At 37.5% G+C, this 19,726-nt stretch overlaps 2 protein-coding genes, 1 long non-coding RNA gene and 1 other non-coding gene across 8 annotated transcripts in view; 1 reads left to right on the top strand and 3 right to left on the bottom strand.

The window, feature by feature from the left end:
* Positions 1–753, bottom strand: part of LOC113004081 — a 63,285-nt gene extending 62,532 nt beyond the window's left edge. The window contains exons 1-2 of the long non-coding RNA XR_003268824.2: positions 619–753; positions 384–487 (exon numbers count right to left, since the gene is read on the bottom strand). This is a non-coding gene — a long non-coding RNA (uncharacterized LOC113004081). The remainder of the gene's footprint in view (positions 1–383; positions 488–618) is intronic.
* Positions 754–1,546: 793 nt separating this feature from the next.
* Positions 1,547–4,706, bottom strand: LOC105202661 (40S ribosomal protein S4). The gene is made up of 6 exons (XM_011171270.3): positions 4,595–4,706; positions 2,853–3,111; positions 2,274–2,371; positions 2,018–2,189; positions 1,803–1,932; positions 1,547–1,728 (listed from the first exon to the last, which is right to left on the bottom strand). The coding sequence occupies exons 1-6, from the start codon at positions 4,595–4,597 to the stop codon at positions 1,602–1,604; spliced, it is 789 nt and encodes a 262-aa protein (XP_011169572.1). The 5' UTR covers positions 4,598–4,706; the 3' UTR covers positions 1,547–1,601.
* Positions 3,417–3,553, bottom strand: LOC113004082. The gene has a single exon (XR_003268825.1). It is a non-coding gene; the product is annotated as a small nucleolar RNA SNORA16B/SNORA16A family (small nucleolar RNA).
* Positions 4,707–7,085: 2,379 nt separating the features above from the next.
* Positions 7,086–19,726, top strand: part of LOC105202659 (protein FAM13A) — a 56,498-nt gene continuing 43,857 nt past the window's right edge. Inside the window, exon 1 of one of the 5 annotated variants that reach the window (XM_026136202.2) lies at positions 7,086–7,730. The gene's annotated coding sequence lies outside the window, so the exon portion shown is untranslated. Of the gene's footprint in view, positions 7,731–15,152; positions 15,293–15,326; positions 15,607–19,726 lie in introns of those variants that run through there. The other 4 variants (XM_026136197.2, XM_026136199.2, XM_026136198.2 and 1 more) reach the window with 4 other exon arrangements.

The raw sequence follows: 19,726 nt of genomic DNA, 5'->3' as shown, positions 1-19,726 counted from the left end.
AACTTCTTACTATCAGCTATTATTAGTATTAACAAAATTTTCACTTTACTATAATATTGAATTATTTGATTTCAATACAATACACCTGAAAAAAAATTTTTTTTTAATTATATATAAATATGTGTAATAATTACAATAATTATATATACAAATCATGCACAATTATATATAATTAAATGTAAACATTTTTTCCCGGGCAATTATACCAAATAATTAAATTTTAATTATTTAATTTAATATTTTTTATAATTCTGCTATTATATTATACAACAAAATCATTCTTCCACATACAAATTTAATCGTTACAGGTAATCATACACTTAACGCCAAATGCACCGAAAGAAACTCATTACACGGTTTTATGTCAATAATATATCACTCACCAAATCGTAGAGTTTCGTCGATTCATATAAATCATCCCTTTGACTTTGGCCGGTTCTGTCCTCTTCATTTAACGGCGGCTAATTCCCGGAAGAAACGCGACGATCTACAATCACAAATACAAATTATTGTTACAACCAATCGCGATGATGTGAAATGAAATGTGAGTTGCGTGCACGTGTTGCATGCGCGATTGATTTATACACATAACAAGTATAATAAATCGAATTTGCTCACCAGTCCGTTGTTTCTGTGAGACGTGTTTTTACTCGTGTGGCCCCCGTTTTTCAATGGACCCTCTCGCTTCGCGGCGAAAATTCGGCATTGGCGAATTCCCAGTGAAAATGCGTGACAACGGAAATACGATCGTAAGCGAGAACAAGTGTAACGATAGTTCGTAACCTTTTTCGTTAATCCCGGCATAAATTAGCGAGCGCTGCTAATCTTCAATGTTTAAAATTCGCAAAAGAATGCGTCCACGGCTTCGGACGCACACTCGTTCCGCGGTAGCCGCGATCAACATGGCCGTTGAGCATGCGCGCAGCACGCATCACGTGACTTTGCGTTGACTTGAACGCGACCACAGACTTCTATGTAATTGAAGTCTGTGAGGCAACACATAGATGTCACGTCCATACATTCAAACGCGACTTTTGAATAGAAATTTTTTTATCAATCCATTATGTACTTATCTTTAAACATATCAAATGTTAAATCATGATTAAACAACCATTATAAATAATACATAGACACAATGTTTCTCAAATATTCTTTTTTTGCTGGAGATTAAATTATATTTTATAAATTTGTTCAATTTTAAAGAAACAATAGAAAAAAATGTTATGGTATTGTATTGTTTTGTAACAATTACTGAAATTTTTTACAAGGAAAATTCATTTCTTTTTAGTTGAAACTTGTTATATTTTATAAGTTTACCTAATTTTAAAGATAGGGAAAGTAGGGAAAATTTTGATATTGTATTGTTTTTTTAATAATTACTATAATGAAATTCATTAATTTCACTTCTTTTAGTCAAGACTTTTGTTGTATATTTTGTAAACTTGGTCAATTTTAAAGATAGGAAACACGATAAAAAATTTTTTAAATAAATTATTGTAATGAAATTTAATTACGAGGAAATAGGCGAAGTTTTAGGCGACGGTACTAACACGTCCCAAGCAATCTCGGTTTATTGGATGTTTTCTTGAAAATGTACATTATTAGTTCACTCCCTTCGCCGCTAATCGCTTGTCGCGTTCCTCAGCGATCGACAGCTTCACACCCTTGTCTCTTGGCAAACTCACATACGCCTTCGTGCCTTTACCAATGATGAAGACATTGTTCAACCTAGGCAAAAAATTTATGTTACATATAAAGAATAATGCACATTAAACAATTAAAAATAAATTTTATCCTTTTACCTTGTAGCGAAGGTATGTCCTTGAGCATCCTTTATATGACAAATATCAAATGAACCGGGATGACGCTCACGACTCACGACAGTACCAACACGTCCCAAATTCCTTCCTCCAGTAATCATGCACAAGTTACCTGGCAACCAAAGAAAATCACATTTGATATAATTTCCTCTTTTCAATATCTGTATTTCTTTTCAATTTTATCGAGACATAATTACCAGAATCAAATCGGATGGAATCCAAAATCTTGCTAGTGGCAATATCCAGATGAATAGTGTCGTTAACTTTAATAACAGGATCAGGATATCGAATTGTTCTACCGTCATGTGTAACTAAAAACGGTATTCCTTTAGGACCAGTCTGGACGCGCTTCACTTTGCACAACTTGTACTGTAAAGCATAACATCGTATGTAGAAATATAATCATATTGGATGAAAAACAAAATATATATATACAATATTAAAAGCAATTACTTTGGCCTCCTCAGCAGTAATACGATGGGTAGTAAAACGTCCCTTAACGTCGTAGATCAAGCGGAAAAATTCACCAGTTTTCTCGATTGTAATTACATCTAAAATAATTTAATGTTATTAACTTCTAATTGTATCTATGTGCAAGTATGTATCTATGTGATAATTGTAGCATAAGAGCTGCACATCTGCTCTCTGTGCAAAGATTTAGTTTTAAATTCAAAACAGATTTTTAATTGATCATCATTTCTTGGAAACAATGGCAAACCACTGAGAGTAATTTACCAATACAGACAGTATAAAATATGCATGAAACAGAGATCACAATCTTTAGTCATGAAAAACCAACTTGAGAGACAAAGCACAAGTTATAAAATATTTTTGTGCACTTCTTGGGTAATACAGAATGAATATGTAACTCAATCTGTGACCAAAATGAAGAACTACTTATTATGGGCCTTTTTTTGACTGTGATACTTGATTTATCATAAGAACCACAGCTTCGATAAGGCCAATTTCTATCAAACATTATAACAAAAGAGCAATCAATGTATTATCACATAAGATATCAAATGCACTTACCCATAAAACCAGCTGGATAATTAGGATCAGTGCGAATTTTTCCGTCAACCTTGATCAAGCGCTGCATTACGATCTTAGTAACCTCGCAATTAGTCAAAGCATACTTCAACCTATTACGAAGAAAGATAACCAAAGGGAGCGATTCCCTGAGTTTATGTGGACCAGTGGATGGTCGGGGGGCATACACACCCCCGAGTTTATCCAACATCCATGCTTTTGGAGCGTTAAGACGCTTGAGATGCTTCTTTGGACCACGAGCCTAAAAAAAATATATTTTATAATGTAACATTTAAATGTTAATAATTAAATATAATTAGCAGTACAAATTAATTTTTTTTAGAATTGCAATTAAAATAATATTTAAAAGTCAAAGAGTTAACTGTGACTTTAGATAAACACAAAGATACTTTATAGTATCTTGCAATTAAAACTGAAAATTTTACCTAATCTAATATGAACAATTTGCTCATAAATTTATTGTGTTTGAAAATAACAACTATATTATTTATAAGAATTATTGTTAGATTCATTCTTTCTCTAAACAAAGCGTAAGCTATAAAATGTTTTTGTGCACTTCTTGGGTTATACAGAATGAATATACAACTCAATCTGTGACCAAAATGAAGAACTTTTATTATTGGCCTTTTTTTGACTACAATACTCATGCTATTGTAAGCACCATAGCTTCGATAAGGCCAATTTCTGCCAAACATAAGACTGAAAAATTCTACTAAAACTTATTTAACTTGTTATCATATTCAAAATATAGATTTAATAATTATTTAGAATCCTAAATAATTGAGCCTCTGCAAACATTGACAAGAATATCAATTATTCTATAAATTTTGAGATGAAATGATTGAGATGAATCTTGCAGAAAAAGGTGCGTACTGCCTTGCGGAGTAAATTATCAAGCGTTAAAATTAAGCTTTTTAAAGATTACAAAATCCGTCAATTGACCGAATGCAATATGCGTAAGCAATCCCTAATTTTAGTTTCAAATTAGAAATCACAAAGTGGTCAAACATGGTCAATTGGGACTAAAATTAAATTTGGCTTAGATTACATCTTTCAAGTGCAACTCCCATAGAAAAAGGGGGAACGGGAACCCTTCACTCATGCATATGCCTTGCAAAATTATAAATTTCCATGAATTTTTAATACTTTAATTCAGTTCGCGAAGCAAACCGCGCCATTTTCTGCTAGATTTTGTCGTTTCATAATAAACACATAGAATAAACATATTTTTAACAATTTTAGTGAGGTTCATACTCTAAATAATTAACAATTTCATTTCAGCTCTATATTTTTTAAGCTAACATAAAGTCTTCGACATTATTCGTACGATCGAAATGGGAGTAAAGCACAGGGTCTGTCACGGGCATTTAGGTTAGATTCGAATTTAGGTTAAGTAAGATTGAATTTCATTACCACTCGAACAAATCGGAATTTTAATATGAACAAAAGTATAGTTCTTACATATCGCAGTAGAACAATTTTGATAGAATCATAACGCGATAGATAAAAAAAATTCCAAAAAATTGTGAGGAAGAAAGAAAACGAAGCGGTATGACACGTCGCGATAACACCATCGTTTTCTCGGCACCAAAACGTATTTAACGTTTAATAAATGTACCACAAGACACAGGAAAATGTACACCGCGGATTTTTCTCGCGTATTAAACGGATTCGCGTCGTATACGTGCGATGAAAGCAGATTTCACGACTCACAGATAACTTACCATCTCGGATGTCTAAGCGGAAAAGGCACGAGGGTTCGCGACGCGTGCACACATCGAAAAAATGCTTGCGATGTCGGCGACGCCACTGCAATGATGGCCTGAGACTACGTGAAGCAAGATTGAGACTGAATGTTCAAATACGAGCTAAGTTACCAAGAAAACGAGAGCCTGATTGGTTATCGTTTTTCGTAGCAATCGTAGCGACATGTGTTCAGCAAAAAAAAGCGCAGCGGCTTTTTAATTGTTGCAATAATTTTTTACAACAAACCTCGGAAAATACGTTCACCCGCGATTGTTGGCACACCTGAAAGAAACGTTGAGGGCGCGTGTATACGAATACGTAAACTTCAATCGTTTCTAATCGCTTTCGCGCAATTTATTCGGTCTCGTCGCACTAGTATCGACAATAATTTACGCGAACACAATGGGGACGAGGAGCAAATACCGAAATGTAAAAGCGAATAAACAGTAAATAAAAGTACAAATTGACTCACTGTTCGCTGCTGATTGCTCCGTCCAGCTCCGTTTCGGCCTCAGTTCTCGAACGTTCTCCGATCAAAGATTCTCCTCACGACGATTCATTTTGATTGACATTTGACCCGAACACGCGACTCTTCGATTTTAACACTGCCGACACTCACGTGTGTCGGAAAGTCGGGTATGAGGTAACGGAGAAGATGCGAAACACGATTTGAATTAAGGCGACACGACTTCGTATCATACATCGTATCCGACACGACGACGACGGATGTTGGCACGAACGCTCGACATTTCACTTCACTTTCGGTTCTCTCGAAACACTCATTCGCGTCAAAAATTTGTACGAGACAACAAGAATGCGAGTTGAACTACGCCGCGACGCGCCACGATCTTCCGTCATCCCGCCTAACCGATCGATTACCGCTAGGCTGCGTTCAGGAATACACACCGACTGCTTCCGAGTATCATTTTATCCTTGCTTAGCATTCAGTGAACAACAAAGATAAAACGACACTCCAAGGCCCTCGGTGTGTATTCCCGAACGCAGCCTGACGCAGCCCTACTGCGTAGCGGCGTGACTGGCGCGTGGCCGCGCATGCGCGCCGCTGCGCTATTAGCGGCGCCGCTGCCGTAGCGGCGCTACGCAGTAGCAGCAGTCGGTCGGTTAGGGAGCACGGCGAAAGGTCACGGCGCGTCGCAGCGCATTTCAACTCGCATCCTCGTCGTCCCGTACGAGTGTTTGATCTCGAGTGAGTGTTTTGAGAATGCCGTAGAGTGTCGGGCGTTCGTACCAACTTTCGTCGTCGTCGTCGTGTCGGATACCATTGGATACGATGGTGCGAAGTCGTGTCGCGTTCAATCGTGTTTCGCATCTACTCCAAGACTTTGTATCTCGAGTTTTCAACTGGGCGTGAGTATCGGGAGTGCCAGAGAGTATCGAAAACGAAGGATCGTGCGTTCATGCCAAGTGTAAATCAAAATGAAGTCCGATCCCCGTCACGGGGAGGATCTTAAATGAAATCCTCCGTGTCGCTCAGACGGCCACGATCGTTTGGTCGGCGCGAAGTCGCGTTGCCACGTCCAATCGCGTTTTCTTCGTTGCCCCGTATCCCGTATCTCGAATTTTCGACGGACGTGAGTACCGAGAGTGTCGAAAGCGAAGCATCGCGCGTTCGTGTCAAGTATGAATCAAGGCGCGTCGTCGTGAGAAAGATCAATTGAATCTCGAATATTCGAGAGCTGCGTCTGAGACGCAGCTGAACGGAACGACCAGCGGCGAACGGTGAGTAAATTTATTTGTATCTACTGTTTATTCGCCCCCATATTTCAGTATTTGTGCTTCTTCGCGATTGCGTTCGCTCTCGCATAAATCGCGCGAAAGCCGTTAGGATAGGAAAAATTGAAGTTCATGTACGAGAGCTCGGCGCTCCATTCGCCAGGTTTGCCAACCTGTACATTGACATCGTAGTGTATGTCACGTTGTAGAGATGGCGTCGTATCAGCTAAATTGTGGGAATGGCCATTCTCAGGCTTCTTTTTTCTTTCGATTTTCTCGTAAAATTTATATTCTATCCAAATTCTTTTTTTTTTGGTGTGTACTTTTATTCTACAAAAGGATTGTGTGATCTATTAAATCAATTCAAAAATTAACTTGTTCTGTAATGCGATCAGTATTTAGGATCCTCTTAACGTACATTGATTTAAAGAGCGTTTAATACAAAACGAGATATATATATGAAACGCACCGCGAAACACACGCCGAATCACAGTGCGTAGCTATAATAAATTAATACATGAACGAATTACTGTATGCGAATCATAGTAGTAAGTAAGGAAATTTTTTCAGAGCCTTGCGAAATCGAATCGCCCTGAGGAGAGGAGAGTCGTCACGAGCGAGACGGAGGTGCGCTTCGGGAGAAAGGGAGAAAGACAGAAAAAAAAAAACAGGTTCGCGGACGACGAGTCGCGCGCGACGGGCTTCGGTGGCGTCGATAAAGGAGCGACCGAGTCGAGGACGAAGTGGACGGACGGTCAGTCGGTCGGTTGGTCGGTCGGTCGGTCTCGCTGCTCTCGAACCTCTCGAGTCTTTTTCCGACGCGGCTGCGAGTCGGGCTCCGTTTTGAAACGCGCAATTGCGACAATATGGCGGAACGCGCACTCACGCCGGCACCGATCTCGCAGTGATCCTCGCGCTCGGTACCTCGTAGTGTGGAAACGCGTGCAGAACGCACGCCAGCGCGCACGTCCGAGTCTCCTCACACACGCGAACGCCGGTCGCGCATCGCATCTATACAAAATATATACATATATACACATCTCTCCCTTTCTCTCTCTCTCTCTCTCTCTCTCTCTCGGAAGTACCACGATCTCCGTGTATCCCGCGCACTCCGGATATCTCGCGCTCTCGCGAAACACGCACGGCGCGCTCCTCGGCGCCGACCTCGAGTTATTATCGATCAGCGTCCCGTCCCGTGCCGGTGGCGATGTGCCGCCGCGGATGATGGAGCTGACGCTGCTGTCGCGCGACCCCTTCGTCGACCAGGCCGCGTCTCCGCGACAACACGTTCGCTGTTGAGCAAGTGGAAGTGCATCGCCCGACGACCCGCGGACGACCAGCGGCGACGCTTCGTGTCCGCCCGTCCGGTCGCCGTCCGAGGTAAGTGCCGACGTCGGCAAACATTTATACGGCACGGCCAACGCCGTGAATCGCGAGACCTGCGAGCAGAATTTTTCCGGAGAGTTCTATTTGCACAACGGTGCGCCTGCAGTCGTCCTCGTCCGTCCGGAAGAGCGTTCTTTTCTCTTTCTTTCGCTTTCGCAGCGGAATATAAATGAAACAAACGTATGCATGAATCGGCATTCACGCATAAAACCATTGATAAAGTAGCAATGGAAGAAGCGATTGTACGACTAAAACGCCCTGAAATGCATTTGCAGCTCTCGTTGATTGGCGTCGTCCATTCGGTCGTTTTATCTGTATTTTGCACTCAAAAAAATGTTTTGTTGATGCAGGTAGAGTTACCAATAACTATTGGCGTCACAACAAAAAATTTTTCGCTATTTTTTATATCTGCAAAAATAGGTTGTTCGTCACGTACAGAATTTATAGCATATTTGCAATCCTTCTGAGCGAAATTTAGGTCTCATTGCCAATTATACAATCAAATTTTATAACGAGTATGATTGGCCTTAATGAACGTGAATAGGCGCCACACAGAAAAATTTTCTTTTTTAATTCCACAGTTTAAATGTAAATTTTGTCTGCGTTATTCAGATTGATTAAATACCAAACATATGCGATATCACAATATTTGCTAATCATTTAATTTTTTGCAGCTAAAAAATTGTGACTGTACTTGCGAGACCATTTTTTCGAATGTATATCAAACCGTATGAATAGATGATGTTCTGCACAAGCTGCGACAGTGCATATTTGTTTTAATAAGCTTCTACGATCATTTTTGAGATAATATTTTTCTTAATGGCGATAAGTATTATCGTATAAGTTTCGAACGTGATGTATGTTTAGTCTATATGTACATTCAAATTAATCTCCCTTTCTATCTCTCAATTTCTATCGATAACGTACTATTTTTAAACAGCTACTCTTGTTAAAATTATATTTTCTATACGATGCATTTTGCAATTGATGATGAATAAGAAACAGATATTGCTTTAAGGATATATTAGCTCTATAATACCAGCTAAAAATTATCGAAATTTAAAAACTGCAGGTTTATTAGTTTTATTTTATTTTTCTTAATCAACAACATGAACTTTTGGCCGAATTTTTATCCTGCCAGCTGCAAATAACGAAAAATTTGGCTTACGCTGATTTATGTAGCGAAACTGACCAATTATACAATTGTTCAATTCAATTATTTCCTAAATTTCTATTGTTTTTTCTACATAATTTCGATGGAAACCCATTCCGAACAGTTCCACAATACGTGCCCATATTTTGCTACAAATTAAATAAATAACAAGTAAATCCAAATCAATTTTTACACGAATATTTATTAAAGTTTTATTATACACAAAAATTTTGATGCAATTCATGATGCTACTTTCACAAGTTTGTTCTTGAAATAAATGTTACAAAACGCGATATTTTTACATAAGATCAAGATTAAACAAAAAGAATTAAATACCTTTTAAACCAAGAGAACTGTGCTCAAACTTTACACAGATGTTCAAACGTAATAATCTCTGCAATTTTTATATTTTTGATGAACGTTTTAAGACGTGACGCGTACAGCCTTATAAAAGGCAAGCACGAAATAGATTCCTTGATGCATTTTTTTTTTATCTATACATCTTTTATTCACGAGCCAATAGACAATGCTATTATATTGACGCGCACGACGATGAACCCGGTGTTATTTCGATAAGAAGCCCCGCTGATATCGATCGAACGTATTATCTTCTTATAACATCGAAGTTGCAGCACGCGATTGCGTGTCTCGCCCACGCACGGACACATGGGAAATTCCGCGCCGCGTGCGCTTTTCCGGAGATATCTCTCGTCGAGCGAGACGTGAAATCGATCCGGATCGCATCTTCGACCTGGATGCGACTCGCGCAATGTGTTGCTACGGTAGTCTCGGCGGCATTCCTTTCACTTCGCCGACGATTGACAATCCACGGACGATCGACGCGCGTGAAAACTGCTGCAGTTATGACCTTCCTCTCCGTGATTCGCGCGAGGAAATCGGCGTCTCGACTTTCTCAACGTTGTTTTTCCAAAGTTTACTTCAGATTATCGACGAGATTGTCGAAATTTTTTGGCACTCGGTGATCTTAAGGATTATCGAGTATAATCTTGCAAAGCAAATAAAATTTAGAAATGAGTTTAATATTAACACTTTAATGCCTGTTTCCACCAACGCGGATTAACTTTGATCTCAGTTAATTTACTCTTATCTTTCTTTAGTTTTAAGAATTAGAAAACGATAAAGAGTAATTGAGATCAAAGTTAATCTATATTGATGGAAATGGGCATAAGTAAACTATATACATATGAAAGTTGTGTGTGAATAAGATTATATTTTTATAAATCCTAAAATTACATATAGTCTTCTAAAAATATATTCTTTGTAGAAAATTACATAAACATTTCGGTCATTCGGTTTTGATCATCAATATGATACATAATTTGCAATTAATCTAACATGTCATATTACATGCATTACCGGCTATTGTCAAGTACTATTACGTCCTTGATTACGTCGTTAAGTTACGTGTGAAATTGCATCTAATCAAAGTCCAATGTAACATAGTCAATACAAATTTTACATCATTATTGGCATCTTACATTGATTTTGTATTATAAATTTATTTAATAACGTATTTTTATAGTTTACTCTATTTATTGTTAAAAATTAAATTATTTTTTACAACTCCAAGAAAATCTCAATTTTTGTGTAAGTACTTTAAGTATTTGAGATAATTTATGCAAAGTTTTATTATGATTGTCTGTTTAGTTATTTTGTAAATATATAAATCAATTTTGTTTATTTTTTAGAATTGATTCTGCATTACAGAAACTTTACGTAAATCATCTTGAATATTTAGTGTTAAATTTAAATTAAAAATTTAGATTTTTTTATTGTTTCTTATTTCATTAGTTAATTATATTTTCACTAGTACAATTGATCTATCACAAATAGAAAATTATTGCTGTCTAATTTTTTCTACTGCTTTCAAATGTAATATAAAGCAATCTGCAATTTTTTAAATAATTTTCTTAATATTTTGAGAAATGTTCTTACATCCTTAATAGCATAGGAAAATTTGCTTTTCATAATCGCAACGATATTTTTATGTTACACAAATACTTACGATGTTGACCAAATTTAAACTGAACAATTTCTGTCGCGTGAGTTTGAAATTTGAAATCGCGCTTTATAACCGCTCGCAATAATTTACGAGTGACTCGCGCGGTTTGCAAAATTAAAGGGAATAAAGGGAGCGAGAAAAGTATGTAAAATTCTCGTAAATACATTTCACAGAGGAATTTCATAATTCCATTCTCAATGAGAACGGAGAAAAAAGGGATGACGCGACGTTATTTTTCGCACTTTTCGCAACGAACAATCGTGTAGACGTTGATTAGCGAAAAATAATAGGACGTTTGAAAGAATCGCGCGCGTTAAATGTTAATAAACGCCGAGTAATCTCACGTTCGTTACCCATTATCTTACACCGCGGAGGCGTCATATACAATCGATACATGCCTGTAGTACGAAAAGCTCGCTATTCAAGTGACGGCATGAGCATATGCATGTGCATATGCACGGATATATGCATGCGCTCGCTAGTTACGTGCATATGCGCAACGTTGCATGTGGGGTCATTGCCCGCACGTGTTCTATTCCCATCACTAATACATATTCGCTGACAAGGAGCGGTAAAGCGTGCTTCGGGGTGAACGATGTTCTTTTTTCTCCCGAATGCGTAACGCGTCAATATGGGATAAGAAGAAAAATTGCGGAAAATTAACGCGATTAAACGCCCTTTTTTTTATTATTCTAATGCGCGTTTTTTATCTGGTTCACTTTATTGTTTCTTAATTGAAATCGCATTCGAGATCGCGACAGTGACAATTAAATCATTAACATTTCATTAAAGAATCATTTAAAAGATTTGTCGCATCGCGTATCACAAATCGCGTGAAACTATTTGTGATAAACACCAGTTTACTTTATGCACACTCAAACGCAAATGACGTTATATGATCATTTTATTTATTGACGCTCAAAGAAAAATTTTACAAGTTCTTTTATTTATTTATTGATTAATTTATGTAATTTATTCAATACAGCATAGCAATTTTTAAATGTCAGACAATTTTATTGAGCAATTCACGATGATTATTTTTTGTTATTATAAATTATTTATAAATAATGGGAAAATTATTCCTTCTTTTTTTAGATTGATGAGAAAATGATTTAAAAACGGATATTTTGATGCGTTCTGAAATATCTCAAATTATATTTTATTATACATAAATAATAAATCGCGTCACAGTCTCTACAAGCTGATTACGCTCTGAAACCACTATGTGGTTTCTCGATATTTTCATTTTTTTTTTATCTGGAATAAAAAAAGGAATGTAAAAGGTGATAAAACCTGGGAAATATTACGCAACGCAAAAGCATTACTGCGTAGAATCCCAGAATGGTGAGGGGAGTAAAGTCACTACTCCATTCATGGTGGGATTCGTTGGCTTTAATGGGGTCTCGAGGACGAATAGGGAGGGCCGAGAATCCCTTCCTGCGGGGAAAGGATCTGAAGTTGAAGGTCACGCATCCCTTTATGAAAAGTTACGCACTTTGAACGCAATCGATGACGAACGTTGTACAGAGGATTACGCTTAAAATTTACATCTGAATCAATGAAAACGCGCAGGCAATCGCGGCAGAAAGCAAGGCGTAATTTTAGCGAGAGGTTTACTGCAACAAAATTTTGACCTCTTTAATATCATTCAGTAAGTAGAAGGTTCATACTGAAAAAAAAGACTGGTAATAACTACCAAATGTATATATAGTGAAATAGTATCAAATAAATATTTGGCTAATGTAACCAAAAATAATTTTACTTTTCTAAATATTCAGTAACTTACACCAGATTTGATAATACTTACTAAACATTTAGAAACACAAAATTATTTTTAGTTATGTTGACAAAATATTTAATTAATATTATTTCACTATACATTTGGTAGTTATAACTAGACTTTTTTCAGTGCAGAATGTTAGAAAATATTTTTTATAAAAAATATTTTCATAAATAAATCAATTCAAAATTGGACAGGAAATTTATGCAGGTCTACCGAGAAAATACAACTTTTGAGACATTTTTAGTTATGCACTCGTATAAATTTAATCGCTAAGTAGTAATAAAATGAATTATGAAATTATTAAATGAATAAGTTATAATTGTCTTCAATCAATTAATTAAATTATACATATTTTACGAGTAAGACATTATATTCAAGCAAGTGAGATATTATATTCAAGTAATTCGCATAGAAGTTCGCGGATGCACGATTCAACAATTTTCACCTTTATAAAATTAAATTAAACTGCTTCACGCAGAAGTGGATATAAAATGGACAAATGTCGAAAATAGAAATATTAGAAAAAGTCACGTTTTCGCGATTTTTGTGCGAGGTTTTTTAATACATTTTAGACATTTTAGAAACATAATTGTAATGTATAGAAATGTGCTTTTATTCTCAAAATACAGTATTTAGTTTTTCGTTCCGCCAAATTTATTTTAAACGTAAATGCAAGGCATCGTTGAAAGTACATTTCAGAATACGCGTGAAACGCGCAAATAATCAATAGAAAGTGGAAATAAAAAACGGTAAATATAAACGACGAGATCCGCTCCATCCGGAATATCAAATATACAAAACACTGAAATTTCAAGCGTCATATCGTCAGTTGCATGGTCTCGAACTAGCGATCGCCCTTATGACGATTGCACTCGGTGAGCATTCCGACATCGGTGCATCGGTTAAGACGTAGATCGCGTCTCGTGTGTTCGTGTTCGAGGTATCCCATTGCAGAAATGACGCGCAGTAAGGCATCGTCCTTCCGCTATCAGTCTCCCCGCATGCCCTTTTCGTTCTCCTAGCAGCGAAGTGAGATGCTTACATTATGCATTTCCATCGGGCGGACTCGTGTCGCTGTTTACCCACATACGCGCGCCGTATAATCGTCAACAAACCCTCGGGCAACCCTCCGCGACCAGCGGCCGTCCATTCCCTCTTTCTCTGTCTCTCCTTCTCTCTACCAATTTCTCTCTCTTTCTCTCCCCCGTCCCTTCCTGCTCTCCCAATCCCTCCTTGGCTCGCTTAGATTCTCGTTCCCTCTCTCGTTCTATCCTTTCATCTGTCCTCCTCCACCTCGCGATTCACGTGACCGGGACAGTCTATTGATTCCTCGAGGGTAGTGCATGCGCCCTCGTGCACGCGATCTCTGCTGTCAAGGGGTTTGTACACGATGGTGGGGACGAGTTTGGAGGAAGTCCCGATGGAGGGGATGCCGACAAGGGTAGCAGAGGGTGAATCGGGGAACGTAGGATGTCGAGAAAGAGACGGAGAGAGTGGCAGACGGAGAAAGATAACGATAGAAACTAAACGTAGTCAGTAGTAGTTTTTATGTTTTTACGAGCGGGGTGAGGGAGAAGGATATATTTATGATGGAGCGAAATAAGTGATTGTCAAAGTTGTGAGTCGAAAAAATTGTAGGCATTGCGAATGAAATAAGTAACGAACGGTTCAAACGTTGTAAACAGCTTTATTTAAGGTACATAAACATGTTCAATTCGCTGGTTATTACATTATTTCTTTTAGATTAATCTGTTAGACTGATTTATGTATAGCTCTTAAATAAATTAGAGATCTATTGAATTAATATCTTTTTGGTATTTTCAAAATCTCTTTCAAATGTAATATAAAAAAAATCACCGCGATTGAATAGTAATATATAAAAGTAACTGCTTTTTTTACATGTGCACACGTAATTACCAATATTTCAAAAATTATTGGCTGTTTTATAAGTGTGAAAATTATTGATTCAGCTGACGACTTTTTATTCTATCAATCCGTCTTTATCAAGAAATAAACAGGATGCAAATGTCAAAAGCTTCCAAGCTTTCCTGCATTCGCAGCATTTATCATTATGCACATTTGCTATTATTTTATCTCTCGTTGTGTTTCATTGATTCACATCCCTCGGTCAATATTTGTCTCCATTGTCCCCAAAATTTATTAACGTCAACTTGGCTTTTGCGATCCTTGGTCGATGTTTACCCTACTCTTATCCGAGCCTTTTAACATTAGTAACGAGTTAAGGAGAATCCATTTGGCGACCGAGTGTGATTTCAAAAAAAAAAAAGAAAGAAAAATTCAATCGGATTCGGCGCGTACTCGACGTGAAATTCGAGAATTCCCTCAATCCCCATTGCCGACGGGAGGTGGTGGCGTGCTCAAGCGCTAGTGAGGCGGTCAGGGGTTGCGAAGAGGAGGGTTGCGAAGAGGCGGAGGAGGAGGAGGGTGGTGATGAAGGATGGAGAGAGAGAGAGGGAGAGAGAGAGGGTTACCGAGGATCGCGGCGGAGACTCAGTCTCATTTGTGTGGCGTCTGTGTCGCGGTCAGCCTCTTTTCCGATCGGCCGTCATGACTTCCTTCATCTCGCATATCATCAGGTACAGATCGACACTGACATAACTGGCGCGTTGCGCATTCGAGTGCGTTTCCTTCCGAAATCTCCTCTCCTCACGTCACGATCAAAACGCATCTTCGTTTAACTCGCGAACGTTACCTTAAACTCGCGTCATTGGTCCTTTAAGATCGTCTGTGCACAGAGTGTCCCAGTGATCAAGTTCGATTTGTCGACGGGTTATGATATCGGCTGTCGTGAGCAAGAAACAGTTTCTGTGAACGAAATTGAGAGCTTTTTCGCAAGATCGAGGAAACGCGTTCTTTGTGCGTCAATGCGCAAGATGGTGAATTCAAAATGGTATATAATTTGAATTGGTAAACGGCGATCTTTTGTTTGTCTTTTTTTTATTGTCATTTGTGGTACGCTTGTGTCATCACCCGTTGCGAACTGCTCGAAAATACTGTCGTTACCCTGAACAAGTATTGACCTTTTATCTGTGACACTCTGCGCACGCTACAGTTACGCTTCTACGCGGAATTTATTAATTCCAATGTTTATTTTAACGCTTTGTGAGAGAAAACGATTTTATATTCCAAAATTAATCTACCAAGTTCTTCGAATAAACTCCGACTTCAGTCCAGACCAGTATTTCTAGACGGAGCTCGCGGAGGGTGGTTTCTGCCTCTGTGTACCGCCACGGTCGCGCGTCGCAGTTTCGCGCGAAGTTATCAATGTCAGTTAGCTCTAATCACAATTAACGATCCTTTTCGCGACGTCGAGAAACGCGAATGATTTAACGCCCGTTCGTGTTAAATGCGGTTAGTTTCGACGAAAACTAATTCACCGCCACAAGCGGTAGTTTGATATCGACAACTGCGCAAAAGGCCGAAATTGGTGTTAAGTGCAGAAAAGCTGCTGCAGCTGTGCCAGGTACGCAGATAGAAATTGGAATTAGCTGCATCTGGCGTATCTTCGCGTTGTTGGCATCGATATTGCAGATGAAATTATAACACACGATGTACGCAGCTACAATGTATATACATATATATTTTGTTATAGAGTTGTAATCTGGGAAAAAGTTTATTTTTCTAATTAATTTTTGTTATTTATCAATTGAAATCGACACTCGATAAGCCGTTTATCAAGTTAAACCGTGCTAGACGGCTTATCAGCTGAATCGTTTGATGACATCATTATTATTGTAATCGAACCAAAGGTAAACCAATCCGCAGCGATATACCCTTACGACTGAGAATTACTTTGTTGCCGTGGAACATTTCGATAATGGCCAAGCGAGTCAAGTGGAACGCGTAAGCGGAAATGGCCACGGATCGTTATATCGCACTTGTCGGTGCATTGAGATTACGTTTCGTCGCGTGAAGCTATGAATGACCCCGATATAATGTCCGTTAACCCGGGAAGACCGTAAAGAGTATCGCGTTTAGAAACAGATTTCACGATGCATCCATTTTATGCAACTATGTTGATCAAAGGGTGAAAGCCTCTATCGGAGGCAGATTTCTTTCTCGCAAATACGAAAGAGGAAAAAAATGTTACATCTCTCAGAGAACGTGTAAACGTGCGACAACCAACACGTCGTCGACCTGACGGAATTCGATTTCTTCCCGATGGTTATATAAAAACGTGCGGTTGTTGCTAAGCGCAACGTGCTCCCTCCCTGCACCCTCCTTCTCCGAGGCGCAGGTGCAAGGGTCGTGGCACAATGAACTATAAAAACGAGATGCGAGAATATGAGGAATAAAAAGTGCGCGTCAGGGAAAATGGAAATATGAAATATATAAGAATTGTGTAAAATTCCCGAAGGAGTACGATGATACGTATTAGTGCGTCTGGGTATGAAGTATATCCAGTAAGCAGCAAGATTCGCTTTTCTTTTACTTTTTTCAAAGATTTGCGCGAAATTCATTTAACCCTTTTGTGCTTGATTTTTTTCTAAGAATAATTAGCATTGTAATTTATGACTTACTACAGGTTTTTAGGGTCGCTGATTATAAATCTGTAATTAAAATTTTTAAATGGTGGATTCACTATAGTGGACCAAACTATTACTCAAAATTTAATATTTTTATCCGCCATTTTAAATTTTAGAAGTTTTATTACAGATTCATAAACGGTGACCCTAACAACTCTTGGAGTACGAGTTTATTCAAATTCAAGAAAATTTTAGATTTTGCTCTGCCATTTTAAAAGTAAATAGCGATTTTTTTAAATAAATAGCTCTTACATTGATCTTCAAAATAAGTTCAGGAAAAACTCGTTATCTTAATTTTTGTGGAAGGTATGCATTTTGCGTATCTTTTATCCTATTTTACGAATTTTTAATGCAGTATGCAGATCAAGGGAGGAAATTTCTAAAGGTGTTGATTTTTTTGTGAAGTCTTTTTTTTTATTTTTAAAATGAGTCCAGGAAAAAGTTGTTATCTTTATTTTTGTGGAAGATATAAATTTTTGAAGGTTTGGCACGAAAGAGTTAAAATGGCCATAATTTAAGATCCTTCTTATTTCTCGTAGGGCACAAGATCTGCCTCGTGAAGCGGCTCTCATGGGCTTAAATCGCAAGTTCTGAACACGAATAAACACAAGTCGCCTCTTGTCTCTCCTCCCTCGCGTTTATTTCTTATTTCTCACGTTTCATTTCAATCTTTCACAAAAAAATAAGGAAAATGAATGAGAACTGTTGTCTGGAATCTGCTGCCCTGAGCACGATTTTCTTGAGCTGCGTCTCACGACGTTTCACGAACAGGTGCATTCCGTTTGATCGGCACGTCATTAGCCAAGAGAACGCCAGCTCTTCCGCCGTACGAAATTAAACGCTCATTCCACTTACCTTCGCGGGAAATATTGATCGTAGATACCCTACACGGACATGCACCGCTGAACTGATGCACGCATGATATTTCGCGAACGAGCGAATCGATCGGCCGTGCACGAATCTTTCCACTGCAATTTTTTGCTGGGTGCATTAGGTCAGTGTTCCCATGCGGATTTCTCGTCCATAATATTTTATCCATACTAAAAAAAAAACAGTTTGGAAGTAGCTATTAAATATTGAACGAAGTAATGTCAATTAAATATTCAGTTATATATATAACCAAAAATAATTTTTACTTTTTTAAATATTTGGTAAGTATATTAACAAACATAATAATAAAACAGTTTAGTTCGAAAATAATACTGAATATTTACAAAGATAAAATTATTTCTGGTTATATTTAATCGAATATTTAATTGCCGTTATTTCATTTATTAATATTTGTGTAGTTGTTACCAAACTCTTTTTTCACTACATATGTTTAAAAAAACAATTTAAACATACAGAAGACTAATTAGTTTTCCGACTAATATTAATTTTTTACTTGCAAGGATGATATTGAAAATGTGTCAGAATATTCTAACATTTCATGTCTCAAAAGGGATTTAGCTGAAAAGTTAAATTTGATTTTGTCCAAATTTGTTAAAATTGATTGGCGCAATCTCCGTGTTTGTTATTTACCAATTTAATGCTCGCCAAGCGATTTATTGACTGCGAAACTCGATTACCTGCTTGTCAATTTTCGCTGTGTCTTTGAATCAGAAACTTATTTATCTTGTCTTATTTGTCGAAGGAGTTCTCTACTTAGCGTAAGCATAGGAAACAAGCAGTTACGTTACATTCTGCTGACACTGACTGCACTGCTATTACGGACACACAATATTGCTGAATTAAGTGAACATATTGTACATTTGTGCGTTGTTTCCACACCGAACAGTGCAGTTTGAAGTTCGAAGAAGAGTGACGTAACCCTTTTCGTGTTTCCGTACCAAATCTTCGCTGCAATTTGCTGTGTCACGATTATGTAAGATTTAGAAAGAATTCACGGATTGCAGAATTTTGCCATTATTTTTATTGCGCTTCAAGGCTCGATCTCGAAAATAATTTAAATGAGCATTAAATGGACCATTATATAACGCTGCTAAACTCGAGTGCATTTTCCGCGTAATTATTCATGAAAATTATACCGTTTCTCATATAACATGATTGTCAAAATGAAAAACAAATTTAGTGAATCGCGCGAAAGAAAAAACCAATCGGCTTACGCAAATTTCATTCTCATTCGAATCTAAGCTGCGCGTAATCCCTCGTGTCGTTTCGATGCACAACAAGAAAGGAAATAAAAGACTGTCTTGGTACGAATGATCTATTTTAAAAGTCATTTTTCTAGAATTCTAGATGAAAGAGATAAATCTTGAGCCACTTTGAATAAGACGGCTATGATCGAGCCAATGAAAAATGCACTAGCTCTTCGGGGAAAAATATTTTATACATAAGATATATTAACTATATTTAAATCTATTTTTATATACATTTAAATATATTTAAATATTTTATGTATAAATATATATTTTATAACCGTTAAATATTTTAATAACCGTAATAAAGATACTTATTTATTATTTGATTTGACGCCGTTTTAAT

This window comes from Solenopsis invicta, chromosome 12 (assembly GCF_016802725.1).
Source record: "Solenopsis invicta isolate M01_SB chromosome 12, UNIL_Sinv_3.0, whole genome shotgun sequence".
In the NCBI taxonomy this organism is placed as follows: domain Eukaryota; kingdom Metazoa; phylum Arthropoda; class Insecta; order Hymenoptera; family Formicidae; genus Solenopsis; species Solenopsis invicta.
The sequence above is the reverse complement of the archived record's forward strand: the minus strand, read 5'-3'. Positions and strand labels throughout refer to the sequence as shown.